The 25,489-nt window shown below is 38.5% G+C and overlaps 1 protein-coding gene across 1 annotated transcript in view; it reads left to right on the top strand.

The window, feature by feature from the left end:
- HCFC2 (host cell factor C2) overlaps positions 1 to 25,489 on the top strand; it is a 46,327-nt gene that overhangs the window by 4,297 nt on the left and 16,541 nt on the right. The window contains exons 4-10 of the mRNA XM_037160215.2: positions 6,528 to 6,736; positions 7,582 to 7,666; positions 11,330 to 11,436; positions 11,544 to 11,732; positions 18,908 to 19,075; positions 19,606 to 19,658; positions 24,505 to 24,682. Of these exons, the coding sequence (XP_037016110.1) occupies positions 6,528 to 6,736; positions 7,582 to 7,666; positions 11,330 to 11,436; positions 11,544 to 11,732; positions 18,908 to 19,075; positions 19,606 to 19,658; positions 24,505 to 24,682 (989 nt within the window). The remainder of the gene's footprint in view (positions 1 to 6,527; positions 6,737 to 7,581; positions 7,667 to 11,329; positions 11,437 to 11,543; positions 11,733 to 18,907; positions 19,076 to 19,605; positions 19,659 to 24,504; positions 24,683 to 25,489) is intronic.

Here is a 25,489-nt window from a genome sequence, read left to right as displayed (position 1 = left end):
TTCTCTCTCTCTTTCTCTCCCCCTCCCCCTCTCTCTAAAAATAAATAAATAAAAATTTAAAAATGATGTAGAATAATTATTACAACTTATTTTTAAAAATAACATTTAAACATGGGCAGTTTGGACACTGGAGAAGAAAAAATTTTATCCTACCACACTAATACAGACGCTAATACTAAAGACATACTAATGCTTTCGCGTGCCTTTTTTGTTTTTCCATTCACAGATTTTTTTAGATAGAGACTCATAAAAATTAGAAAGTATATAAAGTTCTTTCTCACAGCATCACTATCCCCCACATAAGCAAACACATAATTCAATTCGATGTGTAACTTTTGGGCCCTTTTTCATGTAACACATTGAGTCAGCCTTTCTTAGGTTATTTTATGTAATTGGAAAGCTTCTCAAGTTTCTGCTACTTGAGGGTACAAAAAGATACATGCACTGCTTTTTAAAGCCGCTGATTAAAGCTAGTACATTGATTTCTGTTCACATGCCATTGGTCTAAGCAAGCCATAAAGCCAAGCCCTCAGTAATGATCAAGGGATGTATGTTTTGCTTATTGAGAGAGGAGAGTTGGGAACATTAATCTGATCCTATACAGACATATATTTTCTTTTGCTGAAGTGGGGTCTATTTTCGTTTGGTGACTTCAGGTGTTCACTTGTTTGTTTTCGTTCTTTTCCTTTAAAGATATATCTTGGAGCTCTTTTCGTGGCAGTAGGTATATATTGATCTTATTTTTTTAAAGGCTGAAAAATAGTCTGAATTATGCAAATTATGTAACCATTCCCCTAGTGATGGACATTTAAATATTTTTATTTGTTTTGCTATTAAAGTCTTTGCGCATATATAAATTTATTTATTTATTTATTTATTTATAAAGATTTTTATTTATTTTTAGAGGGAGGGGAAGGGGGAATGAAAGAGAGGGAGAGAAACATCAATGTGTGGTTGCCTGTACTGTGCCCCCCTCCAAGGACCTAGCCTGCAACCCATATGTGTGCCTTGACTGGGAATCGAACCAGCGACCCTCTGGTTTGCGGGCTGGCACTCAGTCCAGTGAGCCACACCGGTCAGTGGGCAAATGTATAAAAATTTTTATGAGATTGATACGTAATAAGTGGAATTTGGGACAATGTCAAAGGGTATTTACATTTAAGTTTGTTAGGTACTCCTGAATCAACGTCCAAAGACAGGCAACCAATTATATTCCTAATAACAGTGTATGAGAGAGCTTATACCCTTGGCAGTCCTGAATATCACTCTTCTTAGTGCTAATAGAAGAATATATGTCATGGACTTATTTTGATATTTTTTAAAGTATATTTTATTGATTATGCCATTACAGTTGTCCCATTTGTTTCCTCCACTTTATCCCCCTGTGCTCGGCACCTCCTGCCGCCTGCCTGCATCCCCCACCCTTAGTTCATGTCCATGGGTCATGCATATCCGTTCTTTGGCTTCTCTGTTTCCTATGCTATTCTTTTTTTTTTTGAAAGTTGGTTTTTGTTTTTTTTCTTAAGATTTTATTTATTTATCTTTAGAGAGGAAGGGAAGGAGAGAACGAGAGACACATCAATGTGTAGTTGCCTCTCATGAGTCCCCTGCCAGGAACTGGCCTGCAACCCAGGCATGTGCCCTGACTGGGAATTGAACCGCAATCATGTGGTTTCGCAGGCCTGCCCTCAATCCACTGAGCTATGCCAGCCAGGGCTTCCTATGCTATTTTTAACCTCTTGCTGTCTATCTTGTAGCTACCAATTATGCTTCTTATTCCCTGTACCTTTTCCCCCATTCTCCCCGCTTCCCCTCCTTGCTGATAACCTCCATGTGATCTCCATTTCTGTGATTCTGTTCCTGTTCTATTTGTTTTCTTTAGGTTTAGTTTTTGGTAGTTTTGAGTTTGTTATCATTTTGCTGTTCATACTTTTGATCATCTTCTTTTTCTTCGATGAGTTCTTTTGACATTTTATATAATAAGGGCTTAGTAATGATGAACTCCTTCAACTTTACCTTCTCTGGGAAGCACTTTGTCTGCCCTTCCATTCTAAATGATAGCTTGGCTAGATAGAGTAATCCTGAATGTAGGCCCTTGCTTTTCATGACTTTGAGTACTTCTTTCTAGCCCCTTCTAGCCTGTAAGGTTTCTTTTGAGAAATCAGCTGATAGTCTTACAGGAACTCCTTTGTAGGTAAGTCTCTCCTTTTTTCTTGCTGCATTTAAGATTCTTTCCTTATCTTTAATCTTGGGTAATTTAATTATAATGTTTCTTGGTGTGTTCCTCCTTGAGTTCAACTTCTTTGGGACTCTCTGAGCTTTCTAGACTTGCATGTCTATTTCTTTCTCCAGGTTGGGGAAGTTTTTCTTCATTATTGTTTCAAATAAGTTTTAATTTTCTTACTCTTCCTCCTCTCTTTCTGACACCCCAATGATTTGGATGTTGGAACATTTAAAGATGTCCTGGAGGTTCCTAAGCCTCTCCTCATTTTTTTGAATTCTTGTTTTTCCATTCTTTTCTGTTTGGTTGTCTCCTTCTTCCTTCTGGTCCACTCCATTGATTTGAGTCCCACTTTTCTTCCCATCACTATAGGTTCCCTGTGCATTTTCTTTCATTTCACTTAGCATAGCCTTCATTTTTTCATCTAATTTGTGATCAAATTCAACCAATTCTGTGAGCCTCCTGATCACCAGTGCTTTGAACTGAGCATCTGATAGGTTAGCTATCTCTTCGTTACTTAGTTGTATTTGCTCTGGAGCTTTGATCTGCTCTTCCATTTGGGCCATTTTTGTTTTTAGTCTTGTTGCACCTGTAACATATGAGGGGCAGAGCCTTAGGTGTTCACCAGGGCGGGACAACCCATGTCACTGAGTTGTGACACTGTATGTGGGGGTGGATCCGAGAGGGAACACTGGCTTTGCTCTCTGTCGGATTTCAGTCCCTTCCACGCTTCCCCCAAGCAAACTGGGCCTTTCTGGTGCTGATTTCCAGGTGGGTGGGTTTGTGTATGTTCTAGGCCTCTGTGGGTCTCTCCAATGAACTCTCCTGTGAGACTGGGAGTTTCTCCTAGCACTTCACCCCCCACAGGTGTTTTTTCGGTGTTTTGAGGCTTTATTTCCCTGGGCTGACACCCTGGGTTACAAAGTCTGTCTCGCTCCCCAGTTTTGCCTGGTTTATCTGCGTGCAAATGTGGGACTACCTGGTCAGTCAGCTGCCTTGCGTGCCATGCACAGCTTCACAATCACCGCCTCGCTGGGTCAGCTTGTTGCCACTCCGTGCCCAAGGTCCTCCTGCTGCCAACTTATGCACCCGCTGCCAACTTGAGCGCTCGGTGCCACCACTTTTTTTTTCCACAACCCCTCGGTACTCAGCTGCCCAGCTCCACCCCTCCTACCGGTCTAAATGAATGTGTCTATTTTAACTCCTTGGTTGTCGGACTTCCATATGGTTCAATTTTTGGTCAGTTCTGGTGGTTATTTTGTTTCTAAATTGTTGTTGTCCTTATTTTGGTTGTGTGAGGAGGCACAGTGTGTCTACCTATGCCTCCATTTTGGCCGGAAGTCTGTATATTTTTCTTTATTTCAGTTTGCATAGCCTTTACTTCCTCTATTTTGTGAGCATCCTGATTACCAGTGTTTTGAACCCTGCCTGCATCTGATAGGTTGGCTATCTTCTCGTTGTTTAGGGTTTTTTTCTGGAGCTTTGATCTGTTCTTTCATTTGGGCCATATTTCTTTGTCTTGGCACACCTGTTATGTCATAAAGGGTGGAGCCCTGGGTATTTGCCAAGGCAGGGCAACCCACTTCACTGTGTTCTGGTCTGTATGTGGTAGAGGGGTCACAAAGGGAACAATGCTGCTGCTTGGCTTTTACCCTGCTTTCACCCTGCTTTCAGTCACTTTCCCTACTACCCACAAGTGGATTGGGCTCTTCTGATGCTGATTCATTGGTGGGTGGGTTTGCATACATTCTAGGACCCTGTGGGCCTCTCCAACATACTCTTCTGTGAAATTGGGAGTTTCTCCTGCCACTGAACACCCACAAGTTTTTACAGCCAGAGGTTTTTGAGGCTTTAGTTTCCCATGCAAGAATCCTGGTTTGTGCAGTCTCACTCCCCAGTTATTCTTCCTGGCTTATCTGCACTCGAATGTGGGACCCCGCTCCCCCAACCACCTCCTCTGCCAGCCATCACCTTGCTGCGTGCCCATCTTTGCCCCTCCTACCAGTCTGGATGAATGTTTCTTCTTTAACTTCTTGGTTGTTGGACTTCCATACAGCTTGATTTTCTGGTAGTTCTGGTTGTTTTTTGTTTTTAATTGGTTGTTATCCTCCTTTTGGTTGTGTGAAGAAGTGAAGCGTTATCTACCTACACCTCTGTCTTGGCTGGAAGTCCCTATTTTGGTATTTTTATTGATGAAACTAGGAATGAACTTTATTAATGGCTTATTGGACATTTGCAATTCCTGTTTTGAAATTGTGTGTTTATATCATTCATTTTTCTTTTTAAAAATTGAGGTATAGCCTTGACCAGGTGGCTCAGTTGGTTAGAGTGTCATCCCATACACCAAAAGGTTGTGGGTTCAATTCCCAATTAGGGCGCATACATAGGTTGTGGGTTCAATCCCCAGTCAGGGCGTGTGTGAGATGCAACTGATGGATGTTTCTCTCTCACATCGTTATTTCTCTCTCTCTCTCTCTTCTTTTTTCTCTAAAATCAATAAACATATTCTTGGGTGAGGGTTAGAAAAAATTGAAGTATAAATTACACACCATAAAATTCAACCTTTTTATATGTACAATTCAATGATTTTTAGTAGATTTATAGTGTTTTTTAACCATCACTACAATTTAGTTTTAGAATATGTCCATCACTCCCAAAAGAAATTGCTTATTCCTTTGCAGTCAGTCCTCATTCCCATCCAGATCACCAGGCAAACATTAATCTACTTTTCATCTCCACAGATTAGCCTTTTCTGGATATTTCATACAAGTATGATTTTTTGCATTTATCTTCTTTCACTTAGTGTAATGTTTTCGAGGATTCAGTCATGTTGTAGGATGTAACAATGTTCCTTCCTTTTTATTGTTGAATAGGTATGTCATTGCATGGATATACTATATTTGTTTATCCATTCATCAGTTGATGGACATTTAGATTGTTCCTCGTTGTTGGCTTTTATGAATAATGCTGCTATGAACATTTGCATACAAGTCTTTGTATGGACATGTATTCATTTCTCTTGATTAGAAACCTAGCAGTAGAATTACTGGTCAAATTTATGTTTAACTCTTTAAGAACTACCAAACTATTTTCTAAAGTGACCGTACCATTTTGCATTCCCACCAACAATGTATGAAGCTACTAATTTCTTCACATCCTTGCTAACACTTGTCATTGCCTGTTTTAATTATTATTTTAGAGAGAGAGGAAGAGAACAGGGAGAGAGACAGAGAGAAAAACATTGATTTGTTGTTCCACTTATTTATGCATTCATTGGTTGATTCCTATATGTGCCCTGACCAGGGATCGAACCTGCAACTTTGTCATATCAGGATGACACTAACCAATTGAGCTACCTTCATACTTGAGTAGTCATTTCAGAGGAAATAAATTTCTGTAAATACCATTTTGCTGAAAAAATTGAAAACATGTCACAGATGAGAAGTTTATGCCAGTTTCTAGAGTAAAAACAAATGTAGGACATTGTTATAATAGTACAGTGACATTTTAAAACAAAAGAGAATTTGCAAAACAGCATTTGCAGTATGCCTCATTTATACATATGTAGATATTCATAGTGATTTTTCTGATTAACTTGTACCACGTAATAAACCTCCCCACAAGTTAGTGATCCAAAAAACCATTTGATTATGCTCATGGATTCTGTGTATTAGGGATCTGGACAGGACGAGGCGATGATGACCAGGCCCTCAGATGGAACGCACGAATGGTTGCATGACTGCACGTGTGGTCCCTCAGCTGAGGGCTGAGGGGTGGACTCACCTGGGACTGCCATTTTATGCGCCTACTGATGACTTCTCTAGATGGTGGTTTGGGGATAGTTGGACTTACATTTTGATTCAGGATTCCAGAGCGAAGCTACATGGGCCTTCTGTGACTCAGCCTCAGGAGCCACATAGTGTCACTTCATCATACTCACTAGTTGAGGCAGTCACGGGCCTGCCCAGAATCAAGGGAGAGAACATAGACCCTAATTCCTGATGGGAAGAGTGTCAGAGAATTTATGGCTATGTTTTGAAACCGTCAAGATTGCTTTTATCAACAAGAGTGTTGGCTAACTGATGGCAGAAATGTTTTAGATGTCTTCTGTTCTACTTACTCCCAGAAGAGTGCCTGACACACAGTAGTATTTGATAAATGCGTTGAATGAATGAGGTACAGGGTTTCTGCTCTTACAGTGCCTTTCTGCACTATATGAATTTTTCATAGTATATATTAACTTTATAGATAGAAGCAAATAAAATGTATATATTATGCTAGTGTTTTTGTTTCTTTCATATCTTAGGTATTTAAATGATTTCTATGAGTTGGAACTACAGCACGGTTCTGGTGTTGTGGGTTGGAGCATTCCAGTGACTAAAGGGACGGTGCCTTCTCCAAGAGAATCCCACACAGCTGTTATATATTGCAGAAAAGATTCTGGGAGCCCTAAAATGTACGTTTTTGGTGGAATGTGTGGTGCTCGCCTGGACGACCTATGGCAACTTGACTTAGGTAAGCTTAACTTGATTCAGGCTCAGGAATTGCTTAGGATTAATAAATGCAAATATAAAAATTCTTTGAAAAATATTTTTATATAGTATTTATTGAGTTGAACTTAGGTTTATAACTAGTACTTGAAGCCATCACCGGGGCAGCTGGGGTATGTATGATAAGAGTGGTTGCTGGTCAACCAGCGATTGCTGGTCGAACAAATGAGTGTTTTATGACAGTAACTCCTTTGTACTTCCTATAAGTAGGACCACCATATGTCCTGGTTTGCTTCCGAGGGTCCTGGCTCATGCTTATTGTCCCATATAATTATCAATGGTACCCACTGTCACTCTGTAAAGTGTCCCAGTCGGGGATCATCAAATTTATATGATTACTCTATCTACAGGAAATATAACATTAGTAATGTTATTACTGGTCAGTGAAAAACCCTTGAGTAGCTCTTTTTAAAGAAATCCTAGGAATGAATAATTAGAGAGTAGGCGTGCCTCTTACTTTTGACTGTCTTCTGCACAGTGTACTCTTACTTAAAATGTTAAAATCCTTAATTCAAATAAGTTCCCTTATTCGTGCAACTGGGCCAGAAGTAGAAGTATTGTTTAAATACTTCTCTATTTAGAGAGGTGTCAAAATACACCTCTCTATTACAAGTACTAACAATCAAGTGTAAATAGATTTCTGTGACTGGCAATTTATGTCAGTAGAAATGTTTATTTTAAACTGAAATTCAAGTAACAGTTTTGAAACATTTAGTAAGTCCTTTTGGGTTTAAATTGTTTAAATTCTGCAAGTTGAGATAGTTTGCTGCTATTAGATCAAGTTGATAATGTACTTATTTTTACTTTTAGAAACTATGTCATGGTCAAAACCAGAAACTAAAGGGACAGTGCCGCTTCCACGAAGCCTTCACACAGCCAGTGTTATAGGAAACAAGTATGGTGGTTTTTTGCTTTTACTTTGTTTTTAAACCAACTTAAAGATACACACAAAGAAGAGCGATGTTAGTATTTTCTTGGAAATATTAAATTTACTAATGTTTGATTGTGCTTACTGAAGCTAAAAAATATGCCTACAGAAGCTAAAATATTTACTGTGCCATTATCTTATCATGCTGCCTCACACTTTTTTACATTCCTTACAATGCCTTGCAGGAGTAGTAGGTATTACGTCAGTGTAAAACAGCGTTGTCAAGCTGACCTGTCCTCCATGGACAGGTTTGACATACCTCACCGCTTCGTTTTTTTTATCCTCACCTGAAGACATGCTTATTGACTTTAGAGAGAAGGGAAGGGAGGAAGAGAGGGAGCGAGAGAAACATGGATAGGTTGCCCCTCCTTCCCTAACCAGGAATCGAATCCATGACCTTATGGTTTACAGGGCAATGCTCCAACCTGCTGAGCCACACTGGCCAGCGCCTCACTGTTTCTTTTTACATGTTCTTGGTAGTGCTTCATTAGTACTCAGGTATGTACTCAATATACCTGAGTACTCAACGGTTACTCAATGGTTAAACTTTTGATGGAGTTACCCCTGTAACCAGATTGCCTGAATTCAGGAACTTTCAGCTTTGCTGTTTGTCTTGTGTGATCTGAGTCAAGAAACCTTAACTTGTCTGTATCTCAATTTCCTCAGTTAACAATCAAATCTACTTCACAAAGTGGTCATGAGGATTAAATGCATTAATACATATAAAATGCTTCGAGCAGCACCTGGTACCCAGAGAGCACTGATTACTGGTTAGCCATTACTATCATTAACAAGTTCCCTTATTTGTGCAACCCTGGGCCAGAAGTAGAAGTATTGTTTAAGTAGAACTTAATTAAGTATTTATTTGTGTAGGGGCTTTACCTTGAAAGTTATGTTTTAGGAAACAACTAACTGTAATTTAGAACCTCATTAGTTCTTTTTTTATTATAAATTTTATTTATTGGAGTGATAATGGTCAATAAAATTATATAGGTTTCAAGTACACAATTTTGTAATACATTATCTGTATATTGCATTGTGTGTTCACCACCCAAAGTCAAGCCTCCTTCTGTCACCATATTTATTAGTTCATTTTAAAACAATAGACAAAATACAGTGTTTTAGAAAACAACTAGTTGTAATTTAGAATCTCATTAATTCTTTTTAAAAAATAGAAATAAAATAGACATTTTTTAAAACAGCAGAACCCTTTTTTAAATATATTTTTTTACTTTATTGATTATGCCATTACATTTGTTCTATTCCCCCCTTCATTCCCCTCCACCCTGCACATCCCTGCCCACCATTCCCCCCCATTTAGTTCATGAACACGTGTCTCAAGTTCTTTAGATTCTATATTTCCCCAACTATTCTTACCCTCCCCCATCTATTTTCTATCTACTGTCTATGCTACTTACTTTCTGTACCTTCTACCCCCTTCTCCTTCTCCCACTCCCCTGTTGCTAACCCTCCACGTGATCTCCATTTCTATGGTTCACTCCTGATCTAGCTGTCCTCTTAATTTGCTTTTGTTTTAGGTGTGGTTGTTAATAACTGTGAGTTTGCTGTCCTTTCACTGTTCATCTTTTTTATCTTCTTTTTCTTAGTAAGTCCCTTTAACATTTCATATAATAAGGCCTTGGTGATGATGAACTCCTTGAATTTGATCTTATCTGAGAAGCACTTTATCTGTCCTTCCATTCTAAATGAAAGCTTTGCTGGATAGAGCAATCTTGGTTGTAGGTCTTTGGTTTTCATGACTTGGCATACTTCTTTCCAGCCACTTGCCTGTAAGGTCTCTTTTGAGAAATCCGCTGACAGTCTGATGGGAACTCCTTTGTAGGTGACTGTCCCCTTATCTCTTGCTGCTTCTAGGGTTCTCTCCTTCATTTAATCTTGGCTAATATAATGATGATGTGCCTTGGTGCGTTCCTTCTTGGGTCCAACTTCTTTGGGACTCTCTGAGCTTCCTGGATTTCCTGGAAGTCTATTTCCTTTGCCAGAATGGGGAAGTTCTCTTTTATTATTTGTTCAAATAAGTTTTCCACTCGTGACTGTTCCTCTTCCCCTTCTGGTACTCCTATAATTCGGACGTTGGAGCGTTTAAAGATGTCCTGGAGGTTCCTAAGCCTCTCCTCATTTTTTTGAATTCCTGTTTCTTCATATTTTTCTGTTTGGTCATTTTTTCCTTCCTTCTGGTCTGCTTCCTTGATTTGAGTCCCAGTTTCCTTTCCATTACTATTGGTTTCCTGTGCATTTCCCTTCATTTCAATTAGTTTAGCCTACATATGTTCCTCTAATTTGTGACTAAAATCAACCACTTCTGTGAGCATCCTGATCACCAGTGTTTTGAACTGTGCATCTGAAAGTTTAGCTATTTCTTCATCACTTAGATTTATCGGCTCTGGGGCTTTGAGTTGTTCTTGAGCCATGTTTTGATCTGTTTGTACCTGTTACGTATGAGGAGAGGCACCTTAGATGTTCACCAGGGCGGGGCCACCCAGGTTGCTGGTTTGTGACGCTGTATGTGGGGGCGGGGTCAGAGAGGGAGCAATGGCGGTCCTCCCCGCTGGCCTGGTCCGCCTCACTGCTCACCCCCACCTGTTTATCTGAGCACAAACGTGGGAGCCCACCACCCTGTGTCGGGGCCTGCGCAGTCAGTCTCAATGCTAGTTTATCTGCGTGCAGATAAATGCAACCGCAGACAGCCAGCCTCGCCTCTTCCCTGTGTCCGCTCATAGCTAGCCCACACCTGGGATCCGCGCCCTTGGCTGCCTGCATGCCATCCGGGTTCGGGGGATCTTTTTTGCTCGACCTGCTCTGCTGCTGGTTTCAGCCCTGTCACCGGTTTAGCTGAGTGTTTCGTTGTTTTCGGGCTCTGTATTTGATTTTCTGTGGTTTGATTGCGTTTATTGTTGTTAAAACTTTGTTCTTTTTAGATTTGGTTGTGCGAGGAGGCAAAGTGTTTTCACCTACGCCTCCATCTTGGCGGAAGTCCCAAACAGCAGAACCCTTTTATAAAATGCAGCTTTTCATTGGAATTCTAATATAAAAGCATAAAAATAGAGTTTCTCTTATTGGCTTGAGGTCACATGGGCCCCAAACTCTGTGGGATGAGCTTTTCTCCTTTAGTAGCCATTAGACATGTCTCAAAAACCCCTCAGGCCCTAAGAAAAAAGTTTGAAGTTTTTTTTTTTGAGTGATATCAAAATTATATGAAACTCAACCCTCTTTAGTTACTGCGTGCATACAATTCTGAATTAGACTTTGAATGTCTTGGATCATTTCAGTATCTTTCCGACTGAGATACCCTTAGTATATTACATGCAATATTAATTTTCAAAAGTATAATAATTGAAATGTCTCCCACTTTGAAGAACTTGCCAGAGAGAAATAATTTTGATCTTTATTGCTTCATAAAATTGTAAACTCTTAAAAGAAGTTTACTTCTTGAGCACTTCACTTGATTCATGATCTTGTTTCCATTACCTTGACATTGACAAGTGTCAGTTGATGTCAACAAAGAAGAAATTTAAGTCTATTATTAGCATTTTAAATCTAAAAAATAAAATTAAAGCTTTAGGAAAAAGATCAGCTACTTTACATTCTTTTTGTTTGTTTGTTTTTTAGGATGTACATTTTTGGTGGATGGGTTCCACATAAGGGGGAAAATATTGAGACTTCACCTCATGATAGTGAATGGAAATGTACCAGTTCATTTTCTTACCTAAATCTCGGTGAGTCTTTTAAGAGTTACTTATTGAAGTCGAACTTATTAACAAAATAATTTTTGTATTGTAGTTTAAGAATAGTAGGTTAATCTTGGATGTTTCTATCTTTTCAGATACAGCAGAGTGGACCACCCTAGTATCAGATTCTCAGGAAGATAAAAAAAATTCAAGACCAAGACCAAGAGCTGGGCACTGTGCTGTTGCAATTGGCACTCGATTATATTTTTGGAGTGGAAGAGATGGCTACAGAAAAGCACTAAATAGTCAGGTGTGCTGCAAGGATCTTTGGTATCTTGATACTGGTAGGTAAGATTATTTAACAGATACAGTTTTTCCTTTAGGTAAATAAATATTCAATTAATGTCCATCTTTTTAGATTTACTGTAAATGCCACTGCCTATCTTTTCCATAATTAAAAATGCATGGAAGAAATAATATATGTAGATACTTTCCACTCCAAGAGAGTTTCTTAATTTCTCTGTCCTTGAAGGCAGACTGGATTTAGTGACTCCCTTCTTTTTTTTTTTTAAGATTTTATTTATTTATTTTTAGAGTGAGGAGGGGAGGGGGAAAGAGAAGGAGAGAAACATCAATGTGTGGTTACCTCTCATGCTCCCCCAGCTGGGGAGCTGTCCTGAAACCCAGGCATGTGCTTTGTCTGGGAATAGGACTGGGAACCTTTTGGTTCCCAGGCTGGCACTCAGTTCACTGAGCCACACCAGCCAGGGCTAGTCACTTCCTTCTAAAGAAGAGAGCATGGGAAGGGGACAAAAATAGAATCTTGACAGAGGAGGAACCTGGCAAATAGCACTTTAATCAAGTAATCAGGGTTAATGTCACTAATGTTGATATCATTTACCCCTGCCTTCCATAGTGTGGGATAAAAACAAATTTCTCTTTTGTGATACTTTTTCCAAAAATCCATCACCCCACCCTAACTATGAGAACATATCAGACAAACCCAAATTGACAGACATTCTAGACATTGTACAGATTATGTGGACACTACTGTTCAAATTTTCAAAGTGCTGAAAAACAAGAAAAGACTGAGAAATAGTCACACATTGGAGGAGACTTAGGAGACATGATGACTGAATGCAAGCTGGCTCCTTCCTGGAACAAAAAAGACATTAATTGAAAATCCGGTGAAATCCCAATAGTCTATACTTAGTTAACTTCTTAGTTTTAACAAATGTGTTAGCATTAGAGGGAAATAGAGTAGAGGGTATTTGGGAATTCTTTGCAACTTTTCTATATCTAAGATTATTTCAAAATAAAGTATTTTTCAAAAACTTACAACACCAAGAAAATTTTTAAATATGGAACTCACATCTACTTTTTCAGTAAATATTTATTGATAGACAGCTGTGTATCGGGAATTATCCCAAATGTTAAAAATATAGCAGTGAATGAGACTGATAATGTTCCTGCTGTCAAAGAACTCTTATTCTAAAAGACTGTGAGGACAAGGAGATGACGGACAATAATGGAATTAACAAAGTAAGCTCAGTTTCTGGTCATCATGTGAAGACAGTAAGAGAGAACAATGAGATAGTAGTGGGGGTACTGGAAATGAAGGGGGCGGCTGCTTCAGAATGGGTCTCTAGGAAAGGATGAGATGGCATCTGGGGTGCACTCCAGATGGTGAGAAGATGCTAGTTACAGAAGAGGCTGGAGGAAAAGTGCAAGGGGGGTGAGTAAACAGCAAGTACAAGGGCCCCGAGGTGGGAATACTTGGCATGTTTGGGAGCAGATTGGAGCTGAGGAAAAGTGGGGAGGACAGCAATGGAGCTTGGAGAGGTGACAATAGGGCAGACAGGTCATGCAGGGCCTCCAACATCGTAGAAAAGTGTAAATTGTTTTTAAAGTGCAAGGTCAGTTATTTATCAGTTTGAAGGAGAAACATACCATGATCTATTGGATATTTTGAAATGGTCACTGCAGTTGCATGGAAAATGTGTTAGAGGGGTCAAAAGTGCACACGTGGGAGACAAGTTAGGAGGCTTTTGCAGTAGTCAAGACGTCTTAGACTGTAGTGGTGACAGTGGAACGAGGAGAAATGGATACATTCAGAATATATTTTGGAGTTGTGATTGCCAGAACTAGCTGATGAATTGGCTGTAGCAGATGACAGAACGAGGAGTGGAGGATGGAGTTGTTTTTTTTAAATACTCTCTTGAGGATATGCTTCATTGATTTTAGAGAGAGCAGAAGGGGGAGGGAGGGACAGAAAGAGAGAAATGGGAGAGAAATTGATGTGAGAAACATCAGTCAGTTGTCTCTCATACATGCTCTGACCAGGGATTGAACCAGCAATGTGGGTATATATGCTCTGATTGGAAATTGAACCTGGAGCCGTCTGCTGTGTGGGACGTCCTACCAACCAACTGAGCCACTCAGCCAGGGCAAGGATGTAGTTTCTAGTATGAAAAACTTGGTGGTATTTTCATTTACTGAGATGGGGAAGACTGATGAGTTCCATTTAGACCATGCTGAGACCATGAAATAACAATATCAAGTAGGCTGAGACCATGAAATAACAAGATCTGCTTTCTCTACTGGCCTCCAGTAGAGGCCTCCAGCAGAGGCCAGTAGAGAAGTCAGATCTGGAGGTGTAATATGTGTTGTAATATGAGAAAAGCGGATGATAAAACACACCCATGAGTCCAGGAGTTTTAAATGTATAAACTGAAAAATCTTGAAGGATGCACTGTGTATCAAAGTATTATCTAAGGGATGAAATTATACATTTTCTTAAAAGGTTTTCTCTTTTCTATTTTCTGCAATAGCATGCATTACTTTGGTAATGAAAAAACAGTTCAGTTTTTAAATTCACAATTGAAAAATAATAAATGGAACAAAGTTAGAGACTATGAAAGAAGCACATACTAGAAAGCAGGGAGGAAAATCCAAATTAATGATTCATCTTTGAAAGTGGGCATTAACTGAAGCCTAAGAATAAACTTCATCCTCTGAGACTGGAAGGAAAATGTGTACCTATAAGTTTTTCTCAGCAAATATGTCATTTTAAGCAGGTGCTGTAAGGGATATGTGACTTTTAAAAAGATGAAAGTCATTAGCTCTGAATGGCCATTTTTTTCCATAAATCTTTCTGTAAAAGGCATTAGACATGAATATTTACCTAAAAGTAATCATGGCCCCTATCACAAGGGCCATTTTGCTTTTTCTTTTGATAAGTTAGCATCAATTTTTGTGGGTGGGGAGTGAGGGCTCTTCATCTAGCCTTTTTTCACTTTTAGACTTTGTGCATTTGGTAATATTTAAAAGAGTAATATAATTCCATATTATGAATAGTGGTCTTTTGCCCCCACTCTTCTCCTGTTTTCCTTGCTTCACAAGCATCTGTTTTTAACTCCGTTAAACAATTTTTTGGTGTTTACTTGCATATCTACATGTAACATAAATAAATTGTTACTTCAATTTTTTTCAGTTTAGGCATAATATGCTCACTTTCTACTATGAAAGTTAAGGATTTATTTTTTCCCACTATTCCCTATTCTCTCAATATAACTACATCATAATTTTGTTAGATGAACATTCAGGGTTCACATCATGACTATATAAACACTGTTGGCAGATTAGCCATAGGGAAAACACTGTGAATACCTCCTTTGTACCATTTTTGATTTGTAATGGATTAATAATTGTCTCTTTTGTTTGTTTTAGATTTATATGTATTTACCTCTAACTCGATTCATACTCTGTTATTTGCTTGAACTTTCTTTCATTATGGTTAGATGCACAGATGTCCTATCAAATTTCACCATCTTGAAGAGATTTCTGCTGCTCCAGTGTAGGATGATTGCCCTCCACAAACTGAGCAGAGGGATCATCTTGGCGTCTCCCTCATCATCTTCCTGGGGATGTGTTTTGCCTCTCACTTATGCTGGATTCCTCCTTTCCTGCATCCCATATGTTTTTCCTTAGTTTACTTCCTCATTTTTTATGAAACACATCCCAAGAAAAGGGTGCATAGGTGACAAATTTATTTTGAAATCTTGCGTTGTTTAAAAATATTTCATTTTAGTTGGTGGTTAGCATGGAAATAGAATTCTGCATTAGAAGCCATTATCCTTAAGAATTTTGAGAACATTGTTATATTGTATTCAAGCTTCTAGTGTTTTTGTTGAAAAATCCAGACCACTTGTGATTTGGGGGTTCTTTTAAATGTAACCCTTCCCCTCACTCCTGATAGCTTTGAGGATTTTTTTTCTTTGTTCCCTTGTCCGTAACTTTCATGATGATGGGCCTGTTGTGTATCTATCGTGTTGAGTACTCAGTGGACCTTTTCAATTTTCTTGATTTCATTGATTTGCACCCTACTGTTTTCCCTATTCTTTCTTCATATAACTTCTGCTGTGTGGGTGGTATACCTCCTGTACTTGGCTTCTTATTGTCTGCTTTGTTCAGGTATGGGTTGCCTCACTTTGAGAAACATAAGTAAACTGGATTGCAAATAGAGACATGGAAGAATTTACATGGGGGTGTAAATTCTTGAAGGAGAAGGAACTAGGCTTAATTATCCTCTAAAATAGGCCCATCATATTTTTTCTGTAAAGGCACAGGTAGTAAATATTTTAGGCTTTGAAGGCCATTTGGTCTCTGTTATAACTACTCAACTCTGTTGTAGCATGAAAGCAGTCATACACAATACATAGTAAGCATACCTTTGTTCCAATAAAATTTTATTTATAAAAACAGGCACATGAGCCATAGTTCACTGACCCCCCACTCTAAATGATAAAGAGACAGACATTAGAAGAAAAGTTGTTATGAGACTGCCAGCCAAGATGGAGGCATAGGTAGACACACTGTGCCCCCGCACACAGCCAGTAGGAGGACAACAACAAATTTAAGAACAAAATAACAACTAGAACTGACAGAAAATTGAACTGTATGGAAGTCTGACAACCAAGGAGTTAAAGAAGAAACATCCCTCCAGACCGGTAGGAGGGGTGGAGGCAGGAAGCTGGGTGGAGAGGGCTCACTGCCAGGTGGAGGCTGACAGACCAGGGTGGGCAAGGGGGCGGCTGGTGGGCCCAGCAAGGCGGCAGTTGTGGGCTGGGCAGTCCCACATTCCCACACAGATAAACCCAGAGGAACAACTGGGGAGCGAGAGAGGCCACTAACCCAGGGCCCCAGCATGGAGAAATAAAGCTTCAAACCACTGATTGAAAACACCTGTGTGGGTTGAGGCGGCAGCAAGAGAAACTCCCAGCCTCACAGGAGAGTTCGTTGGAGAGACCCACAGGGTCCTAGAACATACAGGAGCCTACCCACCCGGCAATCAGCGCCAGAAGGGCCCAGTTTGATTGTGGGAGCCAGGGAAGTGACTGAAAACTGGCAGGGAGCGGAGCAGGTGCCATTGTTCCCTCTTGACCCTGCCGCCACATATAGCGTCACAACCCAGTGATATGGGTTGCCCCACCCTGGTGAATGCCTAAGGCTCCACCCCTTACTACATAACAGGCAAAGTAAAAAAATATGGCCCAAATGAAAGAGCAGATCAAAGTTCTAGAAAAAAATACAATGAAGTAAGGAAGAGATAACCATCCTATCAGATACACAGTTCAAAATACTGGTAGTTAGGATGCTCACAGAAGTGGTTGAATTTGGTAGTAAATTAGATGAAAAAATGAGGGCTATGCTAAGTGAAATAAAGGAAAATGTACAGAGAACCAACAGTGCCAAGAAGGAAACCAGGACTTAAATCAATGCTGGGGACCAGAAGGAAGAAATTAACATTCAGCTGGAACAGAATGAAGAAACAAGAATTTGAAAAAGTGAGGAGAGGCTTAGGAACCTCCAGGGCATCTTTAAACATTCCAACATCCGAATCATAGGGGTGTCAGAGGAGAAGAGGAAGAGCAAGAAATTGAAAGTTATTTGAACAAATAATGAAGGAGAACTTCCCCAATCTGGCAAGGGAAATAGACTTCCAGGAAGTCCAGGAAGCTCAGAGAGTCCCAACGAAGTTGGACCCAAGGAGGAACACACCAACACACATCATAATTATATTAGCCAACATTAAAGATAAGGAGAGAATCCTAAAAGCAGCAAGAGAAAAGGAGACAGTTACCTACAAAGGAGTGCCCATAAGACTGTCAGCTGATTTCTCAAAAGAAACCTTGCAGGCAAGAAGGGGCTGGAAAGAAGTATTCCAAGTCATGAAAGACAAGGACCTACACCCAAGATTGCTCTATCCAGCAAAGCTTTCATTTAGAATGGAAGGGCAGAGAAAGTGCTTCAAGGCCAAGTTAAAGGAGTTTATCATCACCAAGTCTTTATTACAGAAATGTTAAATATTAAAATTACAAAAATTTAAGAAAAAGATTAAAAATATGAACAGTAAAATGACAACAAACTCACAGTTATTAACAACCACACCTAAAAAAAAAACCAAACTAAGCAAACAACTAGAACAGGAACAGAACCACAGAAATGGAGATCACATGGAGGGTTATCAGCAGGGGAGTGGAAGGGAAAGAGAGGGGGAAAGGTACAGAGAATAAGTAGCATAAATGGCAGGTAGAATATAGGAGGAGGTTAAGAGTAGTATAGGAAATACAGAAGGCAAGGAACTTACATGTACAACCCATGGACATGAACTAAAGTCGGGATATGTGGGTGGGAGGGAGTAAGGGTGGAGGGGAATAAAGGGGGGGAAATGGGACAAATGTAATAGCATAATCAATAAAATATATTTTTAAAAAAGATATTAGATGTGCTCTGTAAAGATTCAATTATTTATAGATTTCAGTTCACTAAAGTTTTCTCATCTAACTATGCAAAGATGTGATGTACTCCCTCTGGAATTGTGAGTTCTTTGATTTGGTAGGTAAACTAAAAGGAAAAGGATGTAATAGAAATAATCTCAGATCCTTTTTTCTAGTTCTAAGAACCTGTGATTGTGATTTGTTTTGGAAATGTTGGTAATGTTTTATACCAAAGTAATTACCTGTTTTGGGTAGTACAAGTTTTGATAAGAGAGTATTAGCTTTGAAGAAGATGAGTTTTTCCAAAACGTCACATCCAAATCACCTGGCATTAACAGTATTTCTAACACGTATAAGTGTTGGCTAAAATGTGGCTCATAAAATTAAAATCTTAGAGAATGTAAAATTATGTAGCTATAATTATATAATACTTGGTTGTCATCCCCCGTCCCCCACCTTCTAGAATTAAACATTTTTTCTGACTATGATGGCCCAAATAGCTTGGAACTAGATGATTTATAGGTTTATTTGTATAAGGAATTAAATAAATAAATAGAATCAGAACCCCAAATTATTTTCATTTGACCTACCATAGCTATGTTCATATGAGTAAATTTTCTCTCTCTCAGTAATCAGATGAAATATTCATTGCTGACATTTTCAGAGCTTCAGGTCCACACAAACTTTATAGGCAAACTGTTAATACATTTGAAGCTTATAATATCAATATTGTTCTTTAGAGAAGCCACAGGCACCATCACAAGTACAACTGATCAAAGCCACTACCAACTCATTTCATGTCAAATGGGATGAAGTGCCTACAGTTGAGGGCTATCTTTTGCAGTTGAATACTGACTTGCCGTACCAAGCTGCAGCATCAGATTCTTCAGCAGCACCAAACATGCAAGGTAACATAATTTTCACACTTAAAACATGTATGCTTATGTGTTTTTTTAAAAAAATATTGCAGGAAAGCCTATGAATAGACCTGATTTAAGAAATGTTATATGATGTTTCCAGCCTGGTAAAGCAAATGTGTCGTGTTTCAACTCTCAAAGTTGACTGTGTCACGGTTGTTATGTAGTGGAACTCATGTATATGTACGGTAGATTGTTTCTTCTGCAGTTGATTTGGGTGGGCTTTCTTAATTTGTCAGGCTACTTCAGAGATAGTTTTAATTAGCTTTACATAAATATTTTGCTTTTTTTTTTCAAAAATATTTTTAACGAACCGGCACTTGAAAATAAAAGCAAATTTAATTTTACATGTTCTTCTAGAAAGGATTTCAGTCAATTATTAAGCAAACTATTAAGAAAACAAAAAACCTTGATAAGGATACTACCTTTTTACTGTTAATATGTAACTTAAAAATGTTTTGATTGTATGTAATATATTTTATTATATCAGCATATCAGTCTGAACTCTTTCCTTCTTACAGGAGTCAGGATGGACCCTCACAGACAAGACAGTAATAGCATCGTTCCTAACAGTGTAAGTTAAAAAATATTTAGGGTAGGAAATGAATGTTTAAGGTTATAGTCCCATTTTTTATTAATATCATTAACATATTAGGACAAAAGTTCTCAAACCTGGCTGTACATTAGAATCACCTCTGAGGTTAAAAAACAAATACACAGATTCCTAAGCCTTTCCCCAGATCTAGTAGTAGCAGAATTTTTAGGGTGATGCCCAGCTAGTTCTGTTCTTAAAGAAAGCTCCATAGATCATTGGGACGGTAGCCTGAGTTAAAACCGCTGTCCAGGAGATTGAAGTAGCCTCATTGACATAAGAGGCTAATCCATTATTTGTACTTTCCAAATATACATGAAATATATTCCTTTACTATGTATTTTGTTTACCAAAGAATATGCGTTGCTAAGTTGAACACCTGTGTTTATGAGGTTGTTTCTTGATTATGAAATCTTCACAGTAAGCATTTGTGGAGACTAACGAAGAAGTTTATTAGGACTGACACTGGTTCTTTTGTGTGTTTGTTTTTAGATTTTATTCATTAATTTTTAGAAAGAGGGGAAGGGAAGGAGAAAGAGAGGGAGAGAAACATCGATGTGAAAAAGAAGCATCGATTGGTTGGTCGCCTCTCATAGGTACCCTTTCCAGGGACTGAACCAGCAACCCAGGCATGAGCCCTGACCAGGTATCAAACTGGTGACCATTTGCTCTGTGGGACAACACCCAACCCACTGAGCCACACTGGTCAGGGCTGCACTGTTTTTATTTGGTAATCTGTGGTCCGCATTCACAGCAGACTCTTTTCAAGGGAAATGATGTAGCAGTAGGCTCACATGTTCTGAACATGGCAGAGGACCTGCAATAAGCAGAAAAGGCTTATTATGTCCTGAAGGGTATGTAACAAGTAAAGCACATACAGTTATTTCTGAGGAGCCCATATTAATAGACTGTACACACACGCAGAGTAGTCCCTCCTTATCTGGGGGAGATGCATGTCAAGACCCCCAGTCGGATGCCTGAAACTGTGGATGGTACTAAACAGTATATATTCTATGTTTTTTCCTATACATACATACCTATGATACAGTTTAATTTATATAGTAGGCACAATAAGAGATTAACAACAATAGTTAATAATAAACTAGAATAATTGTAACCATATCCTGTAATAAAAGTTACATGAATGTGGCCGCTTGTTTCAGGAGATCCCTTGCCGACTTCTTCATATAGGCTAAGAGCTTTCTGACAGCGTGTTGCTCTCAGTTGGAACACTTTTCTGTTTGTGTCTTTCTGTTACAAATTTAATGTCTTTTCCATCTTAATGAAACACTTATCACACACTGTGGCTGTAACTTTTTCAGTTTTAGGTGCAATAGCAAAACTACCACAATTTTTTTTCCTTCACAATTTCACAGATAGAATATTTTTTTCTTACCATAGATCTCAGCCACCTCAGCATATGATTTTTAAAAATTTCTTTGTTGAGAACTTTCACCTTCTTTGGCATACCCAAATTGCTAACATTACAACTTTTGCACCATTGTTCAGTAAAAGGAGGGTTATTTGAACACAGGCACTGTGATACCACAACACTCATCTGATAACTGAGACGCTACTGAGGGATTAATGGGTAGGTGGTGTGTACAGCATGGATATGCTGGACAGAGGGGTGACTCTCGTCCAGGCAGGGTGGGATGGGGCAGCAAGAGATTTCATCTGGCTACTCAGAACTGTGTGCAATGTGGAACTTAGGAATTATTTATTAGTTGCTTATTTATGGAATTTTCCATGTAATGTTTTTGGCCCATAGTTACTAAAACCACAAAAAGCAAAACCATGGCTAAGGGGGCATTATATGTACATATGTTATATGTTTATATATTGTATATGTGTGTGTATATGTATTCTTACAAATTTAGGTGGTACTAGAAGGTTTGTGATGAAGAACAATAGTTTCCTACTCTCTCCCCCTCTGGTCTTGATTATGCCTCTCTAGAAACAACTGCTTTCAGCTTTTTTGGCTTTCTTCTGATACCTGTCTTTGTGCTTTTAAAGAAAATCTTTATGCTACCACTTCTTGACGTTCTAGTTTTAGATGCATTGCTTTCAGTAACAGAAGATGAAGACTTGATGACCTTTCAACATTGCCATTTCTTCCCCTTCCCCTTTTCACATCCTTCAGATGTTTTTAGATGAATTATTATTTGATGTTTACATGTCAGCTGTGAACAATGACGTACTCACAGCTGAGCCATGTAGTATGTTATAAGCATTATTCCTTTTTCACATAACTTTTTATTTTTCCTGGCATTGTTAACTGCCTCACTTTTCCATTTGCTTAGTTTTCTTTTTGCCTATCATTAATTTATACTCCAATTCTCCAACAGAATTACAAAACTCCTCTCAAAATATCAAACATATAAGGTAGTTTGATAAGAAACATATAAGAGAGGGAGAGAAACATCGATGTGCGAGACATCTTTCAGCTGCCTCCCACATTCCCCCAACTAGAGAGCCCTGGCCCACCACCCAGGCATGTGCCCTGACAGTCAAACCAGCGACCTTTTGTTTTACAGGCTGGGGCCAAATCCACCGAGCCACACCAGCCAGGGCACACATACTTAATTTCTAAAAGCTTGATTTTATTCTCTACTTCTTCTATAGCATCTTATTCTTTATGAATATATTGTCTTCCTTTATCTCTTTGAGAATTGCGCTTTTTAAAAAAATTGGAGCTATAGTCTACTCCCAGCAATATTTGGTTTTTTCAAGCTCTTTTTTTAAAAAAATATTTTATTATTTATTTATCTTTAGAGGGGAAGGGGCGGGGGGAAGGAGAGAGGGAGAGAAACATCAATGTATGGTTGCCTTTTGTGCGTCCCCTGCTGGGAACTGGCCTGCAGGGAACTGGCGTGCAACCCAGGCATGTGCCCTGACTGGGAATCAAACCACGATCGTGTGGTTCGCAGGCCCGCGCTCAATCCACTGAGCTACACCAGCCAGGGCTCCAAGCTCTTTTTTAAAAAAATTTATTTTGTCTTAGACTTGCATGTTAGAGGCTGTCATCAAATGTGGTATTTGGCTGTCCTTTCATTTCTAAAGTGAGGTATCAGAAGGAGCTTGGAAGATGTCTTTGTCCATTTGCACAGCTAGAATAAAATCCCATAGACTGTGTGACTTACTAACAACAGACATTTATTTGGTATTTTGCTGTTCGGCATGCAGACTTTCACTGAACCTTCATTTTCTGCTTGGTGCCTCTCCTCCATCATCACCTGAGAAACACTGTACCACAGTCCAGAGCCTCACATTGCCTCCTTTCCACTGATTTCCCATCTACAGTCAGAATAAGGGGGAAGAATTTGTCTGACTTTCTGTGCAGGAAGGGCAGAGCTGGGGCCGCAGTGACTTTTGATAGTCTTCCCTATAACTGTCTCCTGGTGTTCACTCACACCCTACACCCCAGCCTCCACAGAACCTCATGCCTCCAGTTCCCAGGACTCTCTGGGCTGTCTGGCCCAGTGGTTTGCCTTAGTGACTTTTCACCTCCTGGCTTTTCGCTGTCAGTTTTTTGTGTTTTATATCTTCTTACCTACTGTTGTCTCTTCTCCTATTCTCTTTTTTCTTATAAGTATATACTTTTATATATATATATTTAAAATTTTCTTTATGATTATTTGAGTTGGGTTTGTGGAAGAACCTCCTGAAACACATGTGTTTAATCTATTATGTTTAGCCAAAAATTTCAGGGCTTATTTGTTTTTATTTTGCATAATTCTAGTTAGAATGGATATCTGATTTTTTAGCAAAAAGCACATTAGAGACACTATAACATGGAGACTTCGGAGTAAGATAAACCTAGGTTCAAATTCTAGCTCTTCTGTTACTGGTACCTGACTGTGGGTAGATTATTTAAGCCCTCCGAACCTCATTCATTTTTTTCCTGAATAACAAGGGTCATATTATCCAGCTTACAGAATTCCTGTGAAGGTTAATTGAAATATAGACTTTATAAAAACATATTACATTCCTGCCACACGGTGTAGTGAGTGCTCCCTAATGGTTGTGGCTATCATCATCTTTTACTGACAGTAGCACCATCACCGTCGGTTAGAAGAGAACTAACTACAGGGCATGTCATGGACGAGCCCCCTCAGAGCCATGAGAAGTTACAGGAGCAGCTATTTTGGGGCATCTGAATGAAGTCAGATTATTTTTATGTTTCATTAGACCTATAGATATTGCAGTATAATAACCGATATTCACACTGATGACTTGAAATAGCAAAAAAAATTCAGTGTGTTCTTTGTAGTGTAAGAAGGCAAAGAAAATGTACTTAAGATGATTCCTATTTAAAATTTTAATGGCCAAGCATATTATGTCTGTGAATTAAATCTTGCTGTCTATATGGAAAACTTAGTTGTGTGGAATAATCCATTTGCTTGAATGTTCCATGTAACTGAGATTTTTACCTTTAGGGGCCATCAGTAGTATACATGTCTGATCTTGCTAAGAAAATTTGACCAGAATGTTAAACTCAGTAGCTGTGGTGTTATCTCCTTTGTTGCATACATATTTGCTTAAATACTAACCACAACTTATAAAAATGTAGATTTTTCCCCTCAAATACAGCCTCCCTTTCCCCTTTAGAACTTGCCTTTTGAGACTGGAGGTTACATGAAAAGAAATTGCTTTCTTAAACTATTATAAAATTTAAAAAATAATCCTATATAAATTAAGAATGTAATTTAAACTGTTATATATTTTGGTTATTTTCAAAATAATTGTAAATTATTTTACTTGCTTTTTAACATATATTTCTATGTAATTGAATATTGCTTGCTACAATAAACTTTTTTTTTTATAGATCAATAATACAATGAACAGTACAAAAACCGAACATACAGCTACAAAAGGAACTTCAGTGGAAAACAAACCAGATCTCAAAGCATCAACTGACTCTAATGCCATTTTACATTCATCTTTGGCAACTAATGCTTCTAATCATAATAGTTGTGTGGTGGATGTGCTAAGGAAAAATGAAGGTATAAAGATAGTGTTTTAAGTAAAGCTAAATAAAGCTTTCTATAATAATGATAGTGAATTTTAGAGTCTTTGAAAAAGTCAATGTTATGTGGTTGTGATCCATTTTAAAAATAATAATAAACCTACCATATTGACCCTAGTCAGAGTGATGGGTGATATCAAGGTGCCAAGCAAGCACTTGCCTGAACAGTGGTGAGTAGTTGTGAGCTATGGAACTCAAATGAAGAAGCTCTTGTCTGACCTTTGCATTTGGCCATTGTGTTCAATGTCACTATTCCAGTACTCTGTTTTTCTTAGCATCTATTACTGTTTGATGTTACTTATCTGGGGCAGGGATTTTGTCTGTCTTGTTCACCTTCTGTTTTTTCAGCATCCAGATCATGCCTGGTAAATAGTAGTCACTTAGAAAATATTTGTTTAGCAAGTGACTGGAATGAAGTTACTTGCCAAAAGAAATGAAGTTATTTATGAGAACTGTTGATTAGCCAGTTGTACTCATGGGAAAACTTGTAATTTGGTGACCTTATGTTTAAAATAAGTTCATTTGAATATTCTGAAGCCATTGAAATATATTAAGCATTGCCTCTGATTTCACTAAAATTATTTCATAAGTCTCATTCTGATATATCCCTGACATAGAAGCATATGACTTTACTTTTAATTTGAAAAAAATAATGACAGCTGATACAAATTTAATTACTCTTCAATGATTCAAACTTAGCAAGAGGAATATTCTTTTTATTTGCATTTTTCTTTGTAAGTTGATGGTATATAAAAATATTCAAGGAAAATAATTTTGTCATTTC

This window comes from Artibeus jamaicensis, unplaced genomic scaffold (genome assembly GCF_021234435.1).
Source record: "Artibeus jamaicensis isolate MK-2021 breed Jamaican fruit bat unplaced genomic scaffold, CSHL_Jam_final contig_233, whole genome shotgun sequence".
NCBI lineage: Eukaryota > Metazoa > Chordata > Mammalia > Chiroptera > Phyllostomidae > Artibeus > Artibeus jamaicensis.
The sequence above is the reverse complement of the archived record's forward strand: the minus strand, read 5'-3'. Positions and strand labels throughout refer to the sequence as shown.